Below are 26,112 nucleotides of genomic sequence, written 5' to 3' on the forward strand. Positions count from 1 at the left end.
GTACAAAATTGTGCTCATTACAAACAAAATTATATAATAATATAAATCATCAAGGCTTAAGCTAATAGGATTTTTTAATATGTATTATAAAATCGAAGAAAAAATAATTATAAAAATTGAATCTACGTATAAATTTGGGAGTTCTGGAATATTTTACTTATATCAGATACATTTTTTCCATACTACATGTAGGTAATATTTTAAAATGAATAAAATAATTAATATGTATATATAATGTATATTATAAGAACAAAATATATTGTCCAGGATCCTATAAGCTTTGGCCTTATATTAATAAAATAATCTCATAATCATTCATTTAAATTGATATATTGTTTATTTCTAAAATAAATATTATAATTAAAATGGCCCTAATATCTGTAAATTATGTATCAATTTCAAGGTATATAAAAAAATTAAGTAATATAATACCTATATAGGCATAGCTATACACACCAAACGAGATTCTAAAATAAATAAAAAAAATGTGTGCGTGTACTAGTGTACACACGTAAGAAGTGAAACTTCTTTAGGACCTTATTTTTCAAAAAATAATTTACTATATGCAACTTTACAGAAATACGTCGAATTACGCGTGGTAGGGATAAGAAAAAGATGGCGCGTAACTGAAAAATGTCACGCGTAACGAAAAAATGTTACACTAAATTTTTTTCCAACCCCGATAAAGAAGTTTCACTTCAAAAATATATTTTTTGATTATTGTGAAGAGTTTCCAATTTTTTATGTATTTTCATCAGTAATAATGTGGCTAAAATTACAATTAAAGATAACACTGTACTTATACAGAAAAATGAACTTAAACGCAATTTGTAGCGTACCAACTTCCATTGTGAGAAGCTTATTATAATATCAATTATTACACTTATATTAATTTACCATTTTTATTCCTTTCTGATTATCCACAGAGATACAAAATGATTTCAGATCTCCAAATTTGAACTTAATACAAACTAAGAACATCTTAATAAATAAGTCGCAATCTTACTATAATATAAAAAGGTGAGTATCACTTGTTTCATACCAATAAATAATCATTTGAATGTACTTACAATATCTTTAACAATCCACACTTAACAACAGAAATATAATAGAGCAATCGGGCTCTTATAATATCCAAAAAAATATTTATAAAAATACATAAATAAAACTATCAGTAAGACAAAGATGAACGTAATTTCGTGCATTTGTTTTACAATAAAGTAAAAAATTGTAAAGTAGAGCTATTAAACTAATATTAGCAAATATATTGTGACCTACATGGCAGTTCAGATACTTTCAAACATTTATCTATCTACGTTTGAGTGCTCGATATTCTCCTATATCTAATTCATACGTTCACCAGATTACATCGAGATACATTATGTACAAAGAGTCTATCTATTCAGTTATTCTTAAATCGATTATGTACAGCGCATCTATTTCTCTAAAGTTTAAGTTAACAAGCCGTACGCTTACAGGTTTATAAAACCTTAACGATGCATACTTTACACAGAAGAGGGCATTGAAATACTTCTTATGATATAAAAATACTTGACATTGATTAGAGACAAGCGTTAGGGTTATGAGTGCACCATCGAGGCCACAGCGGCATCGCCTCTACGCCCTTGGCTAATAATCGCGTTCGTTGGGTGTCGAGTCTGAGATAAACATCAGCGGTTGCCCCTTCAGGGCGATCTGACCACAATCGCTCAGCTACAGCGGCCGACCTTGGCCATAATCGAGCGTCCAATCCACCCGGACCCAGTTGTTCAGTCCACAAACATATTTCACCGCCATCTACTCGCCACGGTTCTACCCCTATGGACATTCCCGGCATTTCCTCCGCCCACGGCCTGTGCTCATATATCTGCTGCCACGACCGATACGGTCCGCAGTGTCCGTCCGAATTGTCTCTCCAGGAACCGAAGCCACAATCTAAGTACCACGCGTCGACGTGCGATATTATCGAACGAAATCCCATATCCAAAACGGCTCGTGATTCTGGCCACCGAGAAGCTCCCCAAATTTGAATACCGTAATGCTTTTTATCCAGCCTTTCTAGATATGGCGATCGCGTCAGTCGTGACGACCAGAGTAATGTCATCTCAGGTAATTTACCTCCGTTCGCTCGTTGCAAGGCGGTCATTGCGCGACGAGTAAATTCTAACCACAAGTCCATAGGATCAGTGTCATTGAAGTGCTGCGTCCAACATCGTTCTGAAACTTCATCTCCTCCGAGATGGAATATATCATCGACACCCGTTAGTTGTAATATTTCAGTGTAAATACGTTCCAATATTTGATAGACGTGCGGATTTCGAGGATTAAGTTGGCCACAAGGTGGTTCACCGCAATACGCACTCCACGGTTCGACTTCTACGCAGTGCGCTAGATGTCCCAAGCCAGCTGTGGGTCCCCACGCCCACGCGCGTCCTACATGAGCTGGAGTATCGACTTCAATTAAAACCCGAATCCCTCGAAGCCTAGCTCGCCGTACAACGTTACGAACATCTTCTGTTGTATATATCGCTGCTGGCCCATACGCTCCATGTTGAGTTAATTGCGGTGCGCTGTGCAACTTTAACGGGAATGATTGAGAGTCACTTATGTGCCAGTGAAACGTGTTTAATTTGTTAGCAGCCATGGCATCTATGGTCCTTATAATTTCGTGTACAGGGAAGAAGTTCCGGGCCGTATCTAGTAACAAACCTCGGAATCCGAATTTCGGCGCGTCTTGAATACTCGCCGCTTCTATAGCTAAAAGTGAGCCAGCGTAAGGATCTACCCATATTAATTGAGATAACGTTTCGAAGCCGTGTCTTGCGCCGCAGAAGGAAAATGCGTTGATATCTACGTAAAGCGAATTGCCTGAAGGTTGCAAAGTGAGTTTGTAGCTCTCATTAGTATCGAGACGCATGCGAGGATCTCCACTACCGTTAACAGCCACGCGCACGATCACCTCCCTCGCTGGACCGATATCAGATCGTCGACTTTCTGTGTTGCCGCTTCTTTCTAACGATTTAAGGTCTTCAGTGAACAATAAGAATGCGTCGTTGAGATGATCAGACACATCTCGAGATGGCGACGATCGAATTTGTAAGGAAAATCCGTCAGCTCTCACTGGTATCGCGGCGGTGGCGAGGCTGACAGGCCCCGTTGGTTGCGGCCAGAGCTGTGTTGATGCGCATAGCATGTTACAAGTAGGAAGTGACTGTAGTATTGATGTTTCTGTCGCGAGTAACCTCTCACATCTCTCATTCCGACACACCCATGACCATTGTGGCTCCACACCCCTGTAATAAAAAAGATTGGACAATTTAGATATAAATTTCGTGTATTATTATGTAGACTAGCGACCCGCCCCGGCTTCGCACGGGTGCAATGCTGATACTAAATACACTACAGAAAAACTGTGAAAACATAGCGACCCGCACCGGGCGGCCGGCCGGTACCGCCGCAAACGCTACGTCCCGCAATTTTTAAATCTGTAATATCTTCGAAAATATTCACTTAAATCATACGGTGTAAAGGGCCATATAGATCTATATTAAATGAACAATGTATCCATGGTATTTAATTGGTTAAGGATTAATGCTGTATTGGTTAAAATCGCTTCGAAAATTAGCCATTATTTGTCGTAAAAAGTAAATGACAAAAAAAAGTTATTGTGGGTTATGCATAAGAGATAGACATATACCATCGCGGACTTTTCTGTAGACCTTTTCAATGTGTATAATACTTAGTACATTATTTTGATAAAACTCGTAAGGTTCAGCCTGCGTTTGCAATGTAAGCGGAATAAATGTAATTTTTTACGACATCACATTAGAAACCTCAAAAATAACAGTACTTTTCCACTACTTAATGGATCTTATTATACATATAAACCTTCCTCTTGAATCACTCTATCTATTAAAAAAAACCGCATCAAAATCCGTTGCGTAGTTTCAAAGATTTAAGCGTACAAAGGGACATAGGGACATAGGGACATAGGGACAGGGAAAGCGACTTTGTTTTATACTATGTAGTGATATTGTTCGTGTTTGTAATTTCTTTTCAGTTTCACTTTTAAATTCTTATTTATCTTTACATAACACAATACTACTCATAACAGGCTTTAAGATAATCCATCGTATTTCCAGAATCGAGAAAAACTTCTTAAAATATTGGCTCTACATTCAAAATATGTGTCTTACATCCTACATTATATCAAACTGCTAAAGATACTTACGAGTACAAGCTATGCAGGGGTCTATGAGCCTGGTCACCCGTCTGCTGGCGCCAGTAGATGAGCGCGACGCCCGTGCAGGCCGCCACGGCGAGCAGCAGGAGCGCGCGCCGCAGCCGGCCCACGCGAGAGAAGTGCGCCGACGTGCTGCGCCCTAGCGCTTCGCCCCACGACTTCATGGCTACCACTGGAACGAGATTAAATAAATAAATATGCGAATTTTTCAGAAGGCTGAATGTGGAAATTCAGTTGCAAAATCGATTGATAATATGCAATATTATGCTTTTATTTTGTTTGACTATCGATACTGGTTTTTGACTTATTTTTTAAACTTGATTTGGGGAAAGTTGTGCATATAGTTTTAAAATGCCTCATTTCCTCATTGGTGGGATAACAAAATTAGGAAATTCTGAAGATAAAAATAATGAATCACCACGTAGAATTAAAGTAATACTTGAGATAAAATATTGTCGAAGGAAAAACAAAGAATAACGTTTATTTTTAAATTAGAAATATGTTGTTTTCATAATATGTGTATATTATACTTTGTATATTATACACAATTCTCGGAAGGCTTATATGCGAAAAGTAATAACCTAGCTGCAATATTCTTAGCGTTGTAAGGCGGGTTCCTAACGCAAAAATACATTTATGACTTTTATTTGCACATAATCATAAACCCTATAATCTATTTATGCTCCATTTTTAAGAGGTATAAAAATATAACACAACGTTTGTATGTGTTTTTCTTATGATATGAAACAACATAATGTTGATAAACAATTTAATCGGTTACTATTTTTAATAAACACAATAATTAATGACACAAGACTGGAGAAAAAAATATATGCTATTCATAATATATTCGACTACTCAGTATGTTGTTGTTGTTTAGTAATTATGAGTTTAAGTTTAAGGCGTTACCCGGCAATTTCGACTATGTTCAACCTCTATAAAGTCTGGTACAACATAAAGCACAATACCGAAAAAAATATATAAAATAGGATGGTCTTTGATCTTTAATTGCTCGCGAGGACTTTTTTCCAAAGTTAATAGATTTCTAGAAAAAAAATGTGCCGTGGTCATCGATTTTTCCGCAAATAATCTATAAACTTCGTAACCTGCTGACTTAGAGCTCTGAAAATTTTATGTTTAATAAATTATCAGTTACACAACAGTCCCTGACGAGGATTTTTTGTTTCACTGATTGGTATCTTTTTAAATACAAAATGCGAGGAAAAAAGAAGGTGCAGCGGGAGAGGTTTGAGATCCGTCAAGTATGGTCAAGGTTATTAGCGCATGTATAAGCCTTAATTTTCAAACCTAATGAAAATGCGCAAGTTTTCTTCAGTGAGTACGTATAGCAATTACATTTGTACAGTCCAATTAGGACCAGTAGCTTATGAAGTACTATTGCCGTCATTATCCTAAAAAGTTATGCGTCTGACGTAACCAAGTAACATCAATATTATTTATGCATATTGCTAGAACCAATTTCTGTAATGGATTAAGCGATCAGACTTACATTTTCATTAAGAATTTATTAATAAAGTTCCGTTCGCTGTACGGGGTCCCAAGGTAGCTGGTGTCTATTTCTATATCCAGACAAGTTAAAAGGTTCCAGACGCTTGAATTTAGGTCACTCAGTAGTAGGGATGTTTGTATTTCGTACCTCTGTATCTACGCTCCGAATGCTACCCTCAAATGTCTCAAAGCATCCTTGGAACGTAAATTAGATTTATATTATTTCGTACCGTCTTGGAAACTAGAGATGTTTAAACTGGTGTACAATATATATTGTTATAATATGCTGTGTTTGAAACTTTTGTCCTAGGTATATAATTAAATGAGTTTACAATCGTATTTCTTGATCAAGGACATGATATAACGAAAAAAGTCATTGTAGAGTACATAATATTAAGTTTTAACTGGCTTACAAAATATGTACATACATGTAGCATGTAAAATATATCTTTTAAACACTTTTCAGACATCCCTGAATGATTGTAAAGTTTACGACAACGAATATGCGATCCCCCGGGCGCTACCAGACACGTTCTCAAATAAACTTCACTATGTTCATTTTAGAATTGTTTCATTTTTATATGTGACGCTGTTTTCTATGAAACATGACAGCATGCGGTTACCAGAATGAAAACTAGTATTATGTACTTCCTAATAATAGGTACCTATTATAATGTATTTTTCTCAAAACGCAATATTTTCTATCCAAAAATAAAGGTATATTATATTATGTAACCTTTCTAGTTACATGTAAAACTTTTTTTATATAATAGAAACTATTTAATCATACTTCTTCGTCAATTTCAAAGAGGAAGTGAAGTTTCTCAATTGTTCTAGAACTTTACAAATTTTTAATGTATTGCCGTTGCTTATAACTTCTACAAGTGGGCGTTGATATAATTAATTAAGTGGTTGTTCTGTTAAAGATTACAAGAAATTTGAATTTAGTAATTTTAAATATTAAAGCGCTAGATGGACGACTCTATCGTTTGATAAATTATTGCCCTCATGTAAGTGTGACATATTTCCATAAATATAAATAACTTTAAATTATTTTTTTTTCTTAACAATATATTTACATAATTAAAATTGAAAGTATGAGCTAAGTTATCTATCTAAAGCTTTGGTTTTAATCAAAAGCGTTCCATACAAATCAACATATTCAGCAAATGTAGCAACTACAAACAAACCGCTTAAATTTCTTTTCAATTTCCCACTATTTCGAGTGTTTCGTATCCCGTTTACATATTTTATGTCGTCGCCGTTCACTGTAAGCTCTCGCATTCCACCGATCTCACCAATTTCTTTAAAATAACATCGAAAAACGAACGCTGGCACATATGAGCTGAGACGCGTTTAATAAATACGTACATTCAGTAGTTTTTAGTAAATAAAATCGATATAGATTTTGAATATGCAGGACATACTTTACATGAAAAGGAAGGTAAAACCATTTGAATGAAGCTGAAACTTTCAGTGAAACATAAATTGATAGATGAATAATGCAATACATATCTAAATTTAAATACAAAACTCAAAAGTAGTATATGATAACCGTATTACAAATTTTATTTACACGAATTATGTGAAACACTATGAATGGTAAGGAGGATTACTTAATCAATATGGTATTTTAAAAAATACACTATTTCTTACATTGTTATTTTATGAATAAAAATCTAATATATCAATTAAAAACGATAATTAACGTTGCGAACTTTTTAATAGTTAGTTGTTACAATACCATTGGCCTTTAAAAAAGGCATTATTCAATTACATTTTGTATATTCTATTTATAGTAACACTTTAATAATTTCAGTACAGCGTATTTTCCGTCTAAACTGAAATGTAAAATTAATCGAGGGGAAATTCTATGAATATTCAATTAATAATAAATACCTTTCAGCTTAGTTGAATGGAGTTTTCGTTTTTGTAACAGCCAAGTTACCAGGGCAGCATGAAGTATGCAGAGCGCGTTATACCAAGTTCTGAGAGCGATGAAGTGACGCCAGCTTAGATGCAATATTGATTATAATACGTATTGGGGTCTTGCGACACGTTCCTGTTTATTATAATATGGTATATTACATACGTCCAGGTAGTTGAAACGATCTCCTACGTGGTCCTGTCATCCTACTCAATCTATTGAATACCTACTGTGAAAGTTTCGAAAGTGGGAAAATAATATACATAATAAAATTATGGAATGACATATTCTTTAAGGTCTATTTTTTAAAGTAGTAGAGATACGAGTGGGTAGGTATACAAGTATATCTATAACACAATTTAGTTCATATTTCCATACAAATACATAGTAAAATGATGGAAACCGTTATTTATAAAGTAAATATTACACTGCAAATTAATTATTTATTCCAATTGAACATAAACAATGTATTTTTCGTTATTATTTAGGTACCTGGTTTTTATTAGACTTTCCTCTTCATAAAAAAATAGATTTTAAAAATATGTAGGAGCTAATTTTATATAATAACGTTGACGACATTGGACCTCCGTAAGCGATTTAACTATGCAACAAAGCGAATTCCTGCGGCAAAACTTCTTAGCACATAAGACAGGAGACTGCTTCTTATAACATACATGTTATGCTTGTTACAAGATTAATGTATGTGCAATATTATAATAATGTAAAACTGCTTGCTGATGTTGGTGGATTATATTTTTATGTGTAGATAAATAAATATAATATAAGGGTATAGTTTTCTTAAAAGAGCAACTATGGAGTTTCTTGTCGGTTCTCCTCTGTAGAAACTGTTTTCCAAATCGGTGATAAACGGTTAAAAAATGTCATGACGTGTTAAAGAAGAATTAAAAAGTGCTTCTAGAAGAAGTGTTATTGAATAGTTAAATGCTCAAGTTTGAGTTTTAGCTTCAATATGCAGTACCTTCGCATAATAATTTAACAATTTCTTAACAAATCGGGTCTTTGTTTATTTTTCTTTAAACCTCGGCACACCGATATAAAATAACAATTCGTAATACATCTAGAAAAGTTGAAAACAGAATGATTTATTAAATTGCATATTAAATAACTTATGCATTTTAAAGTGTAAATTGCGAGAACTACTGCACTTGCAGACACCACGCGGGCTTCTCCCTGGGGAACTAACATCTGCTGGCTACTATGTAATTTGACACTGATACAAACTATATTCCATAATTCACAAACATCTTTATGCTATTGCAATAAGGGTCAAAATTGTTCCTTGTTATGGTTTCTACTAATTAATTGCCGATCGTTCAAGTCACGTAGACTCAGCTTAATCAAGAAGTTTTGTAAAATTTAATGTACTTGTACAACAATCTGTTTCAGTGATTTCATTAGGAATTTAATTGTAATAGAGGAATTCGTGTTAGCCCTGTAGCTTTTATCTTATTGGGAATATTTGGTAGAATTTTGAATAGAGAGATTAAATAAGTCTTCATTAATTAACATTTTAACAGGTTGTAAGTAATACAAAAAATAACATACGTTTAAAACCGGGGGATATAGTTAACCCATACTCCTTCACCCTTATTCCTTAAACCTATATATAAACGTGATATTATCAAGTGGGAACCTAATATAAAATGCATATTGTAACAAAACAGAAGCATTACATCAAACAAACTAGTACCAAAATGGAACCGCTAAAGTTTATAGTTAAATTTCATTTCCGATCTATTTTCGTCCCGCTATCTAATACGAACGCGAGCTTGTAACTGAATAAAACAACTTTTATATGATAGCGAACGGACCTACATTAATATTCTATTTGCAAAATAGATAGTTGGTTTGTAAGTTAGTTTACATAACCACGTGGTAGTTATAGGTACATATTATGATGACATACATATGTTTATTAATGTCCTAGAGTCTTGTGGTTTGATTAGACCTGTCTAATGTTTTATACGTAAACAAAAACTTCTGAAATGGAATGATAGATTTGTCCGATTTTTTCCTGTAAGTGTTCTACTACAATTAAATGAAGAATGTTAACGCTCTAATATAAACATTTGGCGTAGGTAATCAAATATTCACATCGGGAAACGTACTAATATCATCATAATAATATGTAACAGATAATAAAAGAAACATAGATATGTTATGTATTGCGTTATGTTGTTGTTTGTTGCTGGCATTGTGATGTTATTTTTTGTCAAATTGGAATCAGATACGAATGTGTATTTATTTTTCTGAAAACATAAAAAATCATTATTAACATTAATTTTAAGTGTTAATAATCGAAAAAAAATTTGGAAAATCCAAAAGTGCACGCCTCATAATTTTTTTTTTAATAAATATTTATTAATTATTATTTTTGTTTATTTAATAACAATTAAACCACATCGAATCAGACCCTGAAAAATGAAAGGGTTCTATTCCTGAGCATACTCAAGCGTAAGAGAAAAAAAAAGACTCGATTAGTAAAGTATTTCGGTCGCTATCGTGTTAACAAGAAAAAGGATCCGCACATACAGACACACGGACGTCCAAGACAGAACTTTTTTAAACTGTTTTTTAACTAGTTTAAATAACAAAAATGACATCAAAAATATCATGAACGTTAAAAATAGTGTTTTTTCTTAATATGTGTGTGTATGTATTATCTTACAAGTGCAATGTATGATACATAAAGACATTTTAAGTTTGAAAAATCAGATGTTTTGCGCGAAGTGACAGTAGTACCCACCTCAACGCTTCGCTTATGAGGCGTGCAATAAATCATCAATAATACATTGTAAATATACATCAGTGTCCATTTAGAGAATTCAAATTATTTACAAAATACACAAGCTATTTCCGACGAAACACAATTTATGTTTAGACGTCTCGTAGGCGAGCTTTTAGCTCTACGCCGTAACGTCTACGTGTCTACGAGCTCCGTAGCAGCACATCAGTGTAATATTAGATAGCGTTGTAACTTGAAATAGATTCTGTATAGAGCTTTGATATGTCACTAAATATACATCATTATTTCAATATGTTCGATAGTTTCATTGAAAATAAATAATCTCAAATGTTTTTATATGAACAACTTTACAAGCTCCAGATAGTTTACTTTTAAATGTCATAAATAACTTCAACCTTGATCTTAATAACTATTCTAAAAAATAAAGAAAGTTCCACAACCAGTTTTTGTTTTTTGTACATAAACATTAATCTAGTTTAATCCTTTATAAAATGATACTTTAATAAATGTACTTAATAATACGTCGTCCTCGTCAAATAGTGTTCTAGTACGTGGCCCAACAGCTGGTCAGTGGGGCACACACTCGTAAATTATTCATAACAATCGATCTGATATATCTTCAAAGAAATTATTGCCCGCCGCGGACACAAAGCCGCGATGTTAGCTTAAATAATTTAATTTCATGGGCTATTTTATATGGAAAATCAATAACAAGTACGTTATTATGTTGAAAAATATTTACCATAATAACTTTCATACAATTTTAATTATATTTTTATAGTTTGAATTTGTTTTCTCAATTTTATTAAATCCGCTTACGTGCTTCGTCCCATTTATGCCCGATAAAATTCGGCCAACGGTAAGATTATTGGGAAAATCTGTAATGCGAATAAATTGATTTAATTTGCGTCTTTTTAATTCGGCCCGAGCCTCCAGTTTTTATAGCCTTTTTCCTTATTTTCTATTTGATTATTCTATGTATAGAATTATTTAATAACAAAATCGTTGTGACTGGCTTAGCTTTAAAAATACAAATGAAAATACACCGTTATTTAGGCGAATGATTGAAATGAATCTATGTATCTAATTAAAGAAAAGAAAACATTACGGTTTATCATTTATACATGCACAGGAATTTACAATATATTTGAGGGAGTAATAAAGCGTTGTTTGAAAGAAAATTGCAGTTGCATATGCTGGATATGAATAGGTCAATACACAATACTTTCATATGATGTAGACTGGAATTCTTACTATTGTCGAGAACTTTCAGGCTTTTGTGTTGCCGTCGAGCGATATAAGAATGGATCATGAAAGTTTTGCGAATTTTATCCGCAATTCGATATCCACGGGTAAACACGAGATTACATTATAATTTTTATAATATACTTGAGTCTTATTACGTTGTGTTACGTCATTTTGTTCGGTAGACGACATAATTGTATAACTTTGTATACCTACGAAATAAAACTTGTAGCAAAACTGATATCTAGTAGACTGTAGAGCATAACGCTCTTTTTCGGGCTAGGTTGAATAGTTTTCAGCACTTAGCCTTATTTTTTGTACATCTTCATCGTGGGTCGAACGCGAAAAGCGTCTATTTGCTAAGCAAGTCTTCATAATTATTTTTTATATAACACAACGGAATATAGTAAACGCCAAGTCTGTAAGCATTTCAAGTTCGTTTCAAAATGCGAGTTGACGCGATTATATAAAAATAAAATGGGAAGCTCATTTAAAATATTCGTATAAAGTGTAAAGCTGCTTTTAATTCGGCGCTGAAGGGTTGAAATATAGTGAGTCTGTCGTAATTACTGGCCAGTGTTATCATTTATCAACATTGAAATGTAACCCGACTCCGCTCATTAGTAACCGTAATAATGTAGCTGCGTGTATTCGTAATAGCAATACCTATACTATATCTATCTACCTATAGTAAATCTATATGATGAAGTATGAACTAGGATGATAGTGGAATAGTGTATAACATTTTTCGTAGTACGAGTGTGTAGAAATGTTTACGTCATATATTTGTTGGGTTTACAAAGATTTTAGTTTTGCGCACGAAGGGGTTAAATATGACGTAATATCTACAGCTACGCATGTACGTAATTTGGAATTTTACATTTTATTGTGTACGTTATTAGAGGTCAGGGATAAATATATATTATTTCCATTTTTATATACATTTATATCATCTACCAAAGCAGAGAATCTTAAATATTAGGTACACGATAGAATTGATTTTTTTGGTTTTTGCATTAATGTTTGCATGACAAGTTAACAAACCAAATGATTCATGAACGAGAAAGCTCTATTGACTCTAACTACATTTACATGCAATCATTGACAAAAGTCGCTGGAAATAGTTCAACATTTGATTAGATTTGTATCGGATATTTATAGCCACGACCTTCTGAGGTCGCCTCGCAGGTTGAAAAACTCTACACTTGAATATTGAAACAAAATATACTCCAGCCTCCGCCTAGCTTTCTGTACTCCAATTATTTATTTCTATGGCCGCGGTCGCAATGTTTTTTTCATATAAATGTTCGAAGTAATGAACATTGAATGTACTGAGAACAATAAGAATGTTTTAGTAAAGTATTAATACGTGCGGAGTCGTATCGACCGGTATTACGTACAAGTAACAAGTTAATGGTTATGTTGATTTATGGCTATGGACTACGGAAGTTTCTAGAAATTATAGTTATTTTTTAAGTAATAAGGTGGCAAAGCATTAACTATATATTTGAGACCGACAAAAGTTGTACGGAATAAAACGTCACGATAAGAAGAATTGATACGATCTATTTATTATGTACATGATGAGGTAGTACAGTATGAAAGTATGGATATTTCTTATTAATAATTACATCGTATTTTTAAAATGAAACTACTTTTCAAACATGCATTGAACGACGTGCGACTGCATCAGTTATTTATACCCCTCCGTTCAACTGTAATCGAATAACTTTAGCGTGTTAGTCCTAATTATAAATGTCACCGACCCGTTTTAATGTTGTGTGAAAAGTACTTGCAAAATGCAACGACGGCATGTCCATTGTGCCTGAACATTCCATTGCGCATGTCCAAAAACAGTATTTACACGGAATAATATTTCTATCGTAAATAACAGAAATACAGAACGACAAAAAAATATAAATAATTAACGAGCACACACACTGTTTCTATTGGAATAGTCACGAAGATGTTATGGAGGTTTTGTGGTGTGAGGTTTCGAACTTATAGCGTAGGTAATAAGGTTTAAAATGGGGTGTGTGGTGTTTTGGGAGGCCGGCAAGCACTAACTTACCTAGTGGCAGCGTTGGGGACGGCTACACGCGAAGTGACTCCGAGTTTTAAGGTTGGACGCCAATATCTCGACCGAGGCGAAATTTCGTCGGCATTCAATTGTACAAACTTTGTTTTTTAATTAATTTTTGGCGTTTATCTATCGACTATATATTATTGCGACCCATTAAGATACTTTTTGTTATGGATATTAATTAAGATGTATCATTATATTATTATTTCGACAGAATTTGTGCTTCATTTTTTATAGAAACTAAATTAACTTTTTTTTCAAAGTATACCTAATCTTGTGTGTTCCACTTCCAAATTAGATTTAATCTAGCAAGTGAGTCAATTAAACTATTATAAATACAGTGTATACTTAAGTTCATTTTACTATATTACTACCTAATACTTTAAAAACTTTACACTCAATATTTGACATTTACGACACTTAAATGTCAGCTTACCATGTCCAACCAACTAAAACCAATCGAAAATATACAAGCGGCAACACGGTGTGAAAGGGCTTTAACATTTTCACGATTAGGGCGGGCTGAACCGCTGAAAACTACCATTCGGTTTCCGAAGCTCGGGGGTGCGAGTCGCGCGCGTTCGCTCCAAAACTTATCGAACTTTCCCGCGCTTTTTGTGACGGAACGATTTTTTTTTAATTATTCATGTTCTAAGGTAATTGTCATATTGAATCTGTGGTTCTTTAAATATTTCCATAAACTGGAGCGTATAGTCCGGGATACATCGCCCATTTTTGCAAGTGATTACTATCAAGCTAATTTTTCGTGAGTAGCTTTATTTTGATGAGATGCCCAATAATTTCATGAACGAAACTCTCGATTGTGGTAGCTTACAGAGGTAACAAGGATAAAATTTTTTGATTTGACGGTTCTCAAATATTTATTACAGAAATGAAATGAAAGGGGGACTCTTTGATCAAACCATAGATTTTGTAGGACAAATATTTTTTCGAATAATTTAGATAATTATCTTGAGATCGAACAAAAAAAAACATTCAGTTAGTAATTAATATTTGAGAACCATCAAATCAAAATATTTTATCCTTGTTTCCTCTGGTAGCTACCACAATCGAGAGTTTCATACATGAAATTATTGGGCATCTCATCAAAATAAAGCTACTCACGAAAAATTAGCTTGATAGTAATCACTTGCAAAAATGGGCGATGTATCCCGGACTAGTAACAAGATAAACTTTTGGATGTAAGTGTGAATGCAATTTAAATAACTACTTAATTTGAATTTTTAACGATGCTTTGTTAACGTTAATTAATGGTGCGAATACGAAATTCAAACGAGATGTGGATTTGAATATAAATTAGTTCGATCGTAAATAAGTTATTTTAAATATTAATCAAGTGATAATTTGTTAAATTGTTTCGTTGCCCAAATTTTGGCCAATAAAATAATTATAGATTATTTATTAATTACGATCATGTACATAAATTAAATGTCATTTATATAATTAGTAAATGGCCTGTTTGAACATGCGTATTTTATGGCATACATACTTTAAAATATTGATAGCGTAGTTTTAATTACTACTGGGAGGTACCTGTATAATTATGATTAAGTTGTATAATATTTATAGTTTGATTATAAACTTATAATTATTCCTAGCAAAATTTTCAAGATTTTCTTGATATTTTGATTTATCAGATTTTTAATACAAATGTGTCAAAAATATTCAATTTTTTTGAGTAAAATATATTTCACTAAATAATTTTTAACTTAATATTATAGACTACAAGCCCGCATAGGACAAAAATATGGGTCAAATGAACCACCAGGGGACATATCTAGAACGATAGCAGAGCAAAAAATAATAAGATTCATCACTATGCCGTCACTTGTAAGCTGTCCAACTGAGTGCAGATGAGAATTGAAAAGTACAGGTAGACTCGGTAAATTTCGGTCATATATTTTTGTACGGCATTCTTAACCATCGATAGATCCATTAAAAATAATAAGAAACCGCTCAGTGCCGTACAAAAATGGTGGTCCACCAAGTCGGAATTTTTATTTAATTTCCGAGAGTTACCGGGGGTAAATTTGGTCATTTGACCATGTACGGCATCTGTGTCATACCATTGCTATACTGCTTTTAATCCATTATTCCGCAACGCCGTACAAAAATCATGGGGACAAGGGGAAAAAATCGAGAGTTGCAATCCCCTCTCTTTCCCCACTCCAGGGGGTCATTTGACTAAGTACGGCTTCGGTTCCAAAACATTATCTAGCACTCAAAAGTTCTATTAAAAGCAATGCCGTCAAAAAATAATTGTTCTTTTAAATGTATACCAATAATCATCTTAATTTCATCGAATTCTTAATATAAAGAGCTGTAAGGTCATTTGACCCTGTACGGGAACTTTTTTTTTAACATGATATTGTAAAATTCAATTGTTGTATAGTATTGCCGTTCAAAAGAAACCGTTCTAAAAAAAGTTATAGAGAAATGCAAAACCAGAAATTTTGTTAAAGTTTAAACATCGTAGATTAATGAAATATAATAGTTTTCTACACTTTATCCGTTGTTTTAAATAGTATTAACATAGATAAATTAGGAAAAAACGATGCCGTACATTTTTGTGCAGACCACATCTTTTAGGCTGATGAAAGCGACGAAAGCTACAATTTTAAGGGTGCTTTATGGCCATTTGATACAGTACGGCATTAACATATTTTTACCCAACTACGGCAAAGCAAAAGGAGGGTTATGGTTGTTTACAGGTCATGTATGTATGTTTATCTATTCCCTCGTAACTTCTAAACTACTTATCAGAATTCGACAAATGACATATCATTAGAAGCGTCTGAATTGTTCACTGGATAACCAGCGACTAGCTAGCTAAAGGCTATATGGGGTTTCACAAAATCTAATGTGCCGCCCTCTAGCGGACAAAACATACAGAGTAAAAAATAAAGTTAAGATAAATATGCATTGTTTGGTATCATTTGAAAGCGCTTTGCTTGTACATTTTGAATATGTATATATCACTAGCATTTGCTTGTGACTTTACCTGTATTCATGGACTGATTGCATATAATTCACATCTTTTCGTTCATAGCTTTTTTATTAGTTCATCAATTTAACGGAGTCCATTCCACCTGACTGTCAATTTCCAAGGTGATAATTAACCACTTCGAGCTTCTTAATATTAATGTATATTTATATTTTATTTTAAAAATATAAAGCAAACATTTCGTTATATGGATTTTTTTCTTTTTCAGATTTTTCCCCTTTGAACCAACGAAAATGTACGGCACATGAAAAAATATTATCTATGCATAAAATACTTTAAAAATAAATTTATTTCGTGTTGTGTCAAATGACCCCCTGGAGTGGGGAAAGAGAGGGGATTGCAACTCTCGATTTTTTCCCCTTGTCCCCATGATTTTTGTACGGCGTTGCGGAATAATGGATTAAAAGCAGTATAGCAATAGTATGACACAGATGCCGTACATGGTCAAATGACCAAATTTACCCCCGGTAACTCTCGGAAATTAAATAAAAATTCCGACTTGGTGGACCACCATTTTTGTACGGCACTGAGCGGTTTCTTATTATTTTTAATGGATCTATCGATGGTTAAGAATGCCGTACAAAAATATATGACCAAAATTTACCGAGTCTACCTGTACTTTTCAATTCTCATCTGCACTCAGTTGGACAGCTTACAAGTGACGGCATAGTGATGAATCTTATTATTTTTTGCTCTGCTATCGTTCTAGATATGTCCCCTGGTGGTTCATTTGACCCATATTTTTGTCCTATGCGGGCTTGTAGTCTATTAGTTTTATATGCTTTATAAACATAAAACTAACTGACGTCCAGTAACTTATTTTATTTTACGTCCATATTAATTATGATGGACTCTTCTAATTTGCACTAGGAATATAATTTATAACTAAATTAAAATATTATTATGAGATGTAATAAAAAGTCATAATATGTTGTAATACAATATAATTTCCTCAAGATACATGCTTAATAACTGCTAAATAAAAAAAAACCAAAGTGTAAATATTCGTAGTAGTTAATACGAAAAAACGAATATACATTCTACCTTTTCATTTAACTGAACCACTTTGTTCACTTTACATCATATAATTTGCATTTTTACAAGATACTCAATAAAATGGTGGAAATTAGAAATTTAACTTGCTATTGGTCGCTCTTTCATTAATAACTGTTGAAGTTAATTGCCACTATGCTTCCTCTCCTCGACAGCGGTGACATTTACTGTTGTAAATGGTGAAATTGGAAAAAGACCTGAATTTGTAAAATACCCGTAATGAGACAATATTTCTTTTCAACTGTAAGATAAAATTGAGTCTCTAGTCACGTGTCAAGCGTTGAAGAATTTTTCTACAAACGTAACTTTTTTTTGTTACAGATGTGGTACATCACTAAGTGGCCAAAGTCAAATCCGAGCTGATATTTTTGAATAGATGCTGGCTGATGATAAAATCGGAAGAAGAAGAAACAAAAACGATTTTTGAAAAAGGAATCACAACAATTTGTTGCGGCAGTCGCGAAGGCGGCGCCGCTGAGAGCGGTTGTGGATCACTGGTGCTGCTGGAAGCAGTTAGTGTTGGCGGGCTTTGCCATCGTGAGCGCACAACGCAGCCCACTCGGCTGGGCCATGGGCAGCTCGCAACGGCTAGCCGCTGTGGCGGCCGTATCGCACGCTAAGCATTATTACAATCACACGCAGCCGAATGTCATTCAAACAGAATCGACTCACTATAACATCAATATATTCTTTGTAAGGTTTGTATTTTCATCTAATCGATATTAATCAAACTTCCGAAACAACACAATGTTTAAAACATATTCGTTATACACCCGGTTTTAAAACAGAAACACGCAATACCTATCAAAGTAACTAAGCTCTTTAAAATTGCGACCGTAATACGGACGGTATGGTTAGTAAACACTTGTTTAATACGAAAAAGATACGATCGGATGCAGGGTAAATCTCGGACTACTATAAAACGACTGGTCAAACTCAGCTACACAGTTTATTGGGTAATGAATTTTTCAGTGCGGTAATAATTCTCTTGGACTTTTACGTTTGGATTACGATTTATATTTCCCGATTCTTGGATTGATATCTTGTAATCCCAATAAAATGGTATCACCAATATACACTTTACAATGTAATAAAAACATATGGAATGAAATTACACATACCTACATAAATAGAAGATTGAAACGTACTTTTGATATCCAATCACGATTATTCGGACGGTTTCAGAATAACGAATGACAGAAATGAATTGCAAGTCATCTTCAGTAAAACAAGTCACTGTTGTAATTTCTTATACGGTTTTTATACGGGCAATAAATTTTAAAATTACTTTGTTATTTATGATACATTTAGTTACACTAAATAATATCTAATGAACAATCTCAATTAAGTAATAGTACTGTCTGTTCACTTGTCCAACTAAAGTCGAGAATCAAGACCAAATATTTGCTAGCAGTTCAGATTTCTCAAGCGATTTGGGAACTACGACCATTTACGTCAGTAATTTGACACGCAAAGTTATTAACACCAGTTAAATGATAACCATGAACTTTGTACGTTAGTTATAAATAGAACGGAATATTTTATTACATAAGTATAAGTATATGTTCCAAGTAAAAGTTGTTCCAAAGATAATTATAATGTTGTTTCTTCCGAAATAATAATAGTAAATGATATTAATACTCTTTAGTTAAAGTTATCGAAAACTTTACAAATCACGCCTTTCGATACTGAATTGAATTGATACACACTAAATTGAAAGCAGTGAAAATTTATTCCGTTTAAAAAAGAAAACATCAATCGTTGAACTCAATCCTTTAAATCCATTTAGTCATTGTTTCACGACATTCCGAGTATTAACTTAGAAAAACTTAAATATTTTTTCCATTAAAGCGAATCCATAGCTCGCAGATTCCCATCCATCACCTAACAGAAAGAATCTTAATCCATTACAATTAATAAACAAGCAGATGGAATACTGTACAAAATTATTTGTTTTTGTGAAACATAATACGTCTATATTTTAATTTATTGCAATAAATAAGTTGATAATGTAGAGCGATATTTTATAAGACACTTGTGTTATTATAAACACTATAAAATTATAAGAACTAGCACACCTTAGGCTTAGAACATGGAGATGATGAAGTATTGTATAAACGCAATCAAAAATAAAATAATTCTGGATATGCCTCTATAATTATAATAATGTCATAAGGTGAAAAATTAATTAAACTTAAACGATAAAATTGTACCACAATATAATATTCAACTTCCATTTATTCAGATTAAATAATTTATTATAAATATTTTGTTATTCAACTTGAAATTTAATTTTATTAAACAATTTCGGACATTTTATGTTTAAATCGGAATTTCAAAGGGCAACACATTTCAGCCACGTTAATAGACTATCAAGTCATATTTTCCTGAGTCCCTGTGGATAATCGTTCATCGTCAGTTTAAGCCCGATAAGCTAGTGCCTGTAGGGTTGCCACTCAATTTTAAACTATATTTTTTTTAATTAAATAGAAAAAGATAAGATAACAACACCTAAACTTAAATATTTTTTGTGGAAATAAAAGCCAATGATAAATACATATTTATTTAAAAATTTTATGTACTTGTACAGAACCGTAAATAGTAACGAAATACATATTTTTTATTGATTTGAATAATAATGTTTGTTAAACAATTCAACAGTAAATGTACTAATTGCATTTGTTCACAAAATAGCTTCAAATCATAATTCATACAAAACAAACACTTTATGGAAATCCGATTTCGTTCTAAACGATTCACAAATTGCATGATTATTGTCATAATTATATTTCCAATTTGTATTTAACTCGCGTGAAATATAGATTTTAAAATCTAACATACATATAGGTAATAAGTACATAGCACGAATAAATTATTCATTGGCACTTTAATGTTCAGTTTAAAAACCTTTGATGCCAAGTCACATTAGCGCCCAAAATAACACGACCTGCCATCTTTAGGTCACAAAACATAAAAGGACACCCCTCAAGTGAGATATCGGCCGACTGAATTACACGATCATTTTCTTCGAGCCCCTCTTGAATCTTAACTTGACGGGAACGCATGATAAGGGAACCCGTTATATTTTTGTCACGTGCGGTGATAGCAGCTATGACTTATAGCTTATTTGAAGCTTATACTACGGCTATGCAAGATAGAACGCGTAGTTAGCGAGCGTCAGAGCACTAACATCACGCTATTACGCCGAAAAGTGCTGTGTGTGCTACGCGGTAACATACCGTCAAACAGCGACAACACTCTGACGCGCGCTATATCAAGTACGCGTTTTATTTTACAAAGCCATTATTATTTATTAGCTAGACAATGCATTCACTAATATGTTTAAAGAATTTTTGCATAGTATAGAAATAAACTAACACTCGGTTGAAATAGATATGAAAAAGAATTAAATATTTTTATGTATTATAAACCTACTTCGAACAAGTCGAGGAAAGAGTCAAGTATTTTGCTTAATTCAATATTCTGGTACATTTCTTCGCATTATGGTTCCAACAGGAGCACAAAATGCTTGTGTTCTTGTTGTTTCATAATGCAATCACTTGAGTTATATTTTTACGACAAATTATTATTTTATGACGACCAGACCGAATTACGTTTCGCGAAGCATTCATACATTTTCTAAAGGTGTTCATAATAGAGCTTACCTGTGTTATAAATAGGTTTATACACGTTTCTAAAATCCACTACCAACTCATAAAAGATTAAGATAAATTAAAAAAAAAACTTTTTCATAAGCCATAGCCCATATACCATGAGCATTTGATGAAAACAATTATTTTAGTATTTTCCCTATTGGTCCCATCTACCTATACTTAATATTATAAAGCTGAAGAGTTTGTTTGTTTGAACGCGCTAATTTGAAAAATTCTTTCGGTATTAGATAGCACATCTATCGAGGAAGGCTATAGGCTATAAATCATGTCGCTAAGCCTAACAGGAGCGGAGCACTGCGGGTAAAACCGCGGAGCACAGCTAGTATTATATAATACGACTACAAAAAAGTTTTGACAATTCATTCAATTGTAATAATAACGAATTAAACCATACGAACATCATACATCACATCTATCCATTCTTACAATTTCCCTTACAGAACAATAAACCAATACATTCTCAGATAGTATCTTCCAAAACAATTTGGGGTTGAAACAAACCAGCTGTCGTAACTGACCTTCGTCACTAAATCGTATTCATGTCTTGAATACATTCGCTTTTCCCTCAGAGGTCGCGAATAAACGAGGGCGTGCTAATTTCAATTATCTTCCTGTATTTGGGTCAAAGGTTTGTGTTACCGAATTAATGCTGTATTTATTGTGTAATGTATAAATAATATTATTGTGAAATTCGGTACGAGAATCAAATTACATTATTCGTTATTTGTTTTTAGTGATATAAATGAATGATTACGATAAAATGTACTTCCATTTTCTATAACAAAGAAATATACAGGGTGTCCCACTGTTGGTATACTAAGCTCAAAGGAGGTTATAGTTTTGCATACGCTGAGTACGTAAAAAATAATTAAAAAATTCCATACGCATTTTTTTTTCAAATAGATGAATTCTTAAAACTCTATGCGTACACCCATAACAAGCGAGCCGCCCAACTTTGCCACCAGCACGTGAGCTATCGTCTAAGATTATGTTTTCATAGATAAAATGCTCATATTAGAGAAGCGGTATATGCCGGCTGCGCGAAGCTAGAGAAGAAAACATGGATTTTCAGGAAAAATTTAGCAAAAAATTTTGGACGAAATTTTTTTTAAAAGTATTTTTTACGTGATCAGTGTATGCAAAACTACAAGTTCCTTCGCGCTTAGTATACCAATAGTGGGACACCCTGTATATATCTAATCGCGCTGATACAGTTTTATTGGTTCGTCTGTCGTATCATAGCAAAGCGTGTCATACTATGCAATTATAGGATAGTAAATATTATTTCTATTAAATATCAGCAGTTCAAAACTTTTCTTTCATATTATGGAAAACTTATTTAAAAAAGTTCAGCAAAACATTAAATAAAATTAATAAATATAACTTCAGGGACACAGATTTAAGAAACTTTTTCATATTCGCAAATTCATAATTTGCCCAAAAAAACGAGATTTCTATACACAGACAATACAGATTCTACACAAATAACTACACATCCATACCTACTCATATTTTATAATTATTTCGACCTTATCAATAAACGCCAAACTTGCCATACATGAAAACTAAAAGCTTATACTGTAGAGATATGTTTTATACTGTTCTCTTTTAAAAAGTTGATGAAACCGGATAAATGCAGGCGTCAACTAGATAAAATTTCAATTTTCAGTATGAATAACCTTTTATCAGCCTTAACTCAACCGTTATTGGAACTTTCAAAGAATTTAAGCGTCGATATTATGTTACGTTGGCATTGTTTTTCAATCTCCACTTTATGTTTACAGTTTAATAAACAAATTGATATTAGGGAGGTTCTTAATCATAGTGTTAAAAGATAGACATGTGACTTTTTATGTATTAAAAGTTTTTCTTAGAACAGAAAGTTTCACGAATAACAACCAATATAATACGTGGTGTTCCGCCACGCCACTACATTGTACATAACTTGATCAAATATATGCAGTATTAGAATTACTTGGCCTTTTAAATTCGACTCCAACCTGAAGTATTGCGACGGGAGAGTTCCCTTACATCCGTTCATTCTAAAGAATCTTTTTCGCTAATTGAAACTTTTGAAAGCACAGATAACATAAGGGTGACAAATCAACATCGAGCTATGCTGCGCTGTACTGCGCTGTGCTGTGTTTGGTCAACTCGCTCGTCTAATATTTTAATGAGGATACAAACAAACCATGCTGTGCTGCGCTGTGTGAGGCTACGCTCTGTTTAAAAACGCAGCAGTCTCGAGCGAGGCGCGCTACCCGCCATGCTGAGCCGCGCTGTGCCGAACTGTGCTATGTTTTTATGGAGCTCTGCCATGCTGCGCTGTGTCGAGCTTATCACTACATAGTATAAAACAAAGTCGCTTTCTCTGTCCCTATGTCCCTATGTCCCTTTGTACGCTTAAATCTTTGAAACTACGCAACGGATTTTGATGCAGTTTTTTTTAGGGTTCCGTACCTCAAAAGGAAAAAACGGAACCCTTATAGGATCACTTTGTTGTCCGTCTGTCCGTCCGTCCGTCTGTCAAGACCCTTAAATTTATACTTGAAATTTATATCAATTACTCAGGTCTACTGTCCCTTGAAGCTGTGAAAAAATCAAACTTCTAAGCCAACGCAATCAAAAGATACAGCCGTTTATGCCGCAAATTTTCAACACTTGCAAGGGAATCAAAACCTACAGGGTGCTTCCCGTGAACTCAGAATCTTGAAATTTGGTACGAAGCAACGTCTTATAGCATAGATAAAAGAAAAATTACGAAAACCATAAATTTTTAGTTACATCACATAATATTTTTTTTTTTAAATAATTTTAAACTTATTTGTACGGAACCCTCGGTGCGCGAGTCCGACTCGCACCTGGCCGGTAATTTATTAATAGATAGAGTGATTCAAGAGGAAGGTTTATATGTATAATAACATCCATTAAATAGTGGAGAAGTACTGTTATTTTTGAGGTCTCTAATGTGATGTCGTAAAAAATTACATTTATTTGAGACGATGTAATAAAAGTTTCACTTTAAAAACAGAACTTCTTTTTCTAAACAAAATTAACTTCTAAGTTATAATAATAAACATATCAAAGCACATATTTATCTATGTTTGGCTTAGTTTTGAGCCTTGTCTGTCCATCTTTTCCCAAGTAAAAATCACGGGAACTTCAGATATCTCTTCATTGTCATCGTCTTGCTCGGTGTCGTATGTCTTTTCTTGTACCTCCACGTTGTCTTCCACCTCACTGTCATTTTCGTCTTCATAGCAGAACCAGAACTTGTTTCTTCCAGCAACAATCTGATTTGATCATCGTTCATTTTGACATGAAGTATGGCCTAAAAAATTGGTCAAAATGTAATTTAGAGCAACATTCATACATATATTTTACTATACATACTTCATAAAGTATTCAAAGTCTTAAAAAATATATAAATGTACAAAATATATAATATTAATACTTACACAAAAACTTGCACCTATACTCGCGTCGGTCTCATGGACCGATTGGCGCCAAATGACACGACGATATGACACGTGAACTTCTGCCGACCACGCGACCTGCACTAAAATGAAGTTAGCCCCAAATCCGGAAACTAGCAAGGAACTCGACTTCACAGGATTTACCTGCATAAAAATAATTACGAAAATGTGTTTCGTCGGTCTCACAGACCAACGCGCGAGTATAGGAAGGTTAAAAAACGTAGCTTAAGAAACACAGCACAGCACAGCGCAGTACAGCGCAGCATCGTTTAATTGTTAAAAAAACGTAGCTTAAGAAACACAGCACAGCACAGCGCAGTACAGCGCAGCATAGCTCGATGTTGATTTGTCACCCTAAGGGCGTTTGTCCACTACAAGGAATTTTACGGTCCGGCATTCCGATTTTTTACGGTCCGGTATGGCACGCCATTAATCTATATACTAGCTTGTGCACTATACGTAATTTTACTGTCCGACATTTTACTTTTCCCTATTCCGGATGGTTTTTTGTGTCTACGAGTCGCTGTAGGTATAATTGTTTTCGAATGCCCACTTGCTTGGATTTTACTGTTTTTACTGCATATGCCAATTGAAAGCAAGCTCTTGTTTTACTTTCTTTTAGTTGGCAATGAGATTTGAGAAGTCGGTATTGTTATTTTATATACATTGACCAAGCATTGACCTATAATTATTATCTAAGTAAGTGTTGGTAAGTTAAAGTTCAAGTGGGAATAGCTTTAGCTCCTCGTCACCGATTAAAATAAATAAGTGAAACACGCATTTTAAATCTCTTACGGAACTTTACTTTTTATTATAACGAAATAATATAATATTTCACCTTCTATATTTTTTACTCGTTTCTTGTAAAATGCAAAAACAATCATTTATGATAGCATTATACCGCCAAACTTCCTTGAACTGTACAGCACTGATCCGAGTAAAGACGGACAGGTGCACAAGCAATTCATCGGTTTTTTCATGCCACACCGGACCGTAAAAAATCGGAATGCCGGACAGTAAAATTCCTTGTAGTGCACAAGCGCCCTAAGGGCTTGTGCACCTGTCCGTCTTTACTCGGATCAGTGCGGTACAGTTCAAGGAAGTTTGGCG

The 26,112-nt window shown here is 33.6% G+C and overlaps 2 protein-coding genes across 4 annotated transcripts in view; one reads left to right on the top strand and one right to left on the bottom strand.

Moving 5' to 3' along the window:
- Window positions 1-24: 24 nt before the first annotated feature.
- Window positions 25-26,112, bottom strand: part of fdl (beta acetylhexosaminidase fused lobes) — an 82,652-nt gene continuing 56,564 nt past the window's right edge. For all 3 annotated transcript variants that reach the window (XM_090110758.1, XM_090110756.1, XM_090110755.1), the window contains 2 exons: window positions 4,232-4,415; window positions 25-3,293 (listed from right to left, as the gene is read on the bottom strand). In XM_090110758.1, the coding sequence (XP_089966884.1) occupies window positions 1,562-3,293; window positions 4,232-4,407 (1,908 nt within the window). In that variant the 5' untranslated portion in view covers window positions 4,408-4,415 and the 3' untranslated portion in view covers window positions 25-1,561. The remainder of the gene's footprint in view (window positions 3,294-4,231; window positions 4,416-26,112) is intronic.
- LOC149901930 (uncharacterized) overlaps window positions 18,384-26,112 on the top strand; it is a 30,780-nt gene continuing 23,051 nt past the window's right edge. The window contains exon 1 of the mRNA XM_090110759.1: window positions 18,384-18,550. Within this exon, the coding sequence (XP_089966885.1) occupies window positions 18,423-18,550 (128 nt within the window). The 5' untranslated portion in view covers window positions 18,384-18,422. The remainder of the gene's footprint in view (window positions 18,551-26,112) is intronic.

The sequence above is a fragment of the Colias eurytheme genome, chromosome 16 (assembly GCF_061535395.1).
Source record: "Colias eurytheme isolate Ceu_HAF_F1 chromosome 16, ilColEury1 Martin Lab GWU primary, whole genome shotgun sequence".
Lineage (NCBI taxonomy): Eukaryota > Metazoa > Arthropoda > Insecta > Lepidoptera > Pieridae > Colias > Colias eurytheme.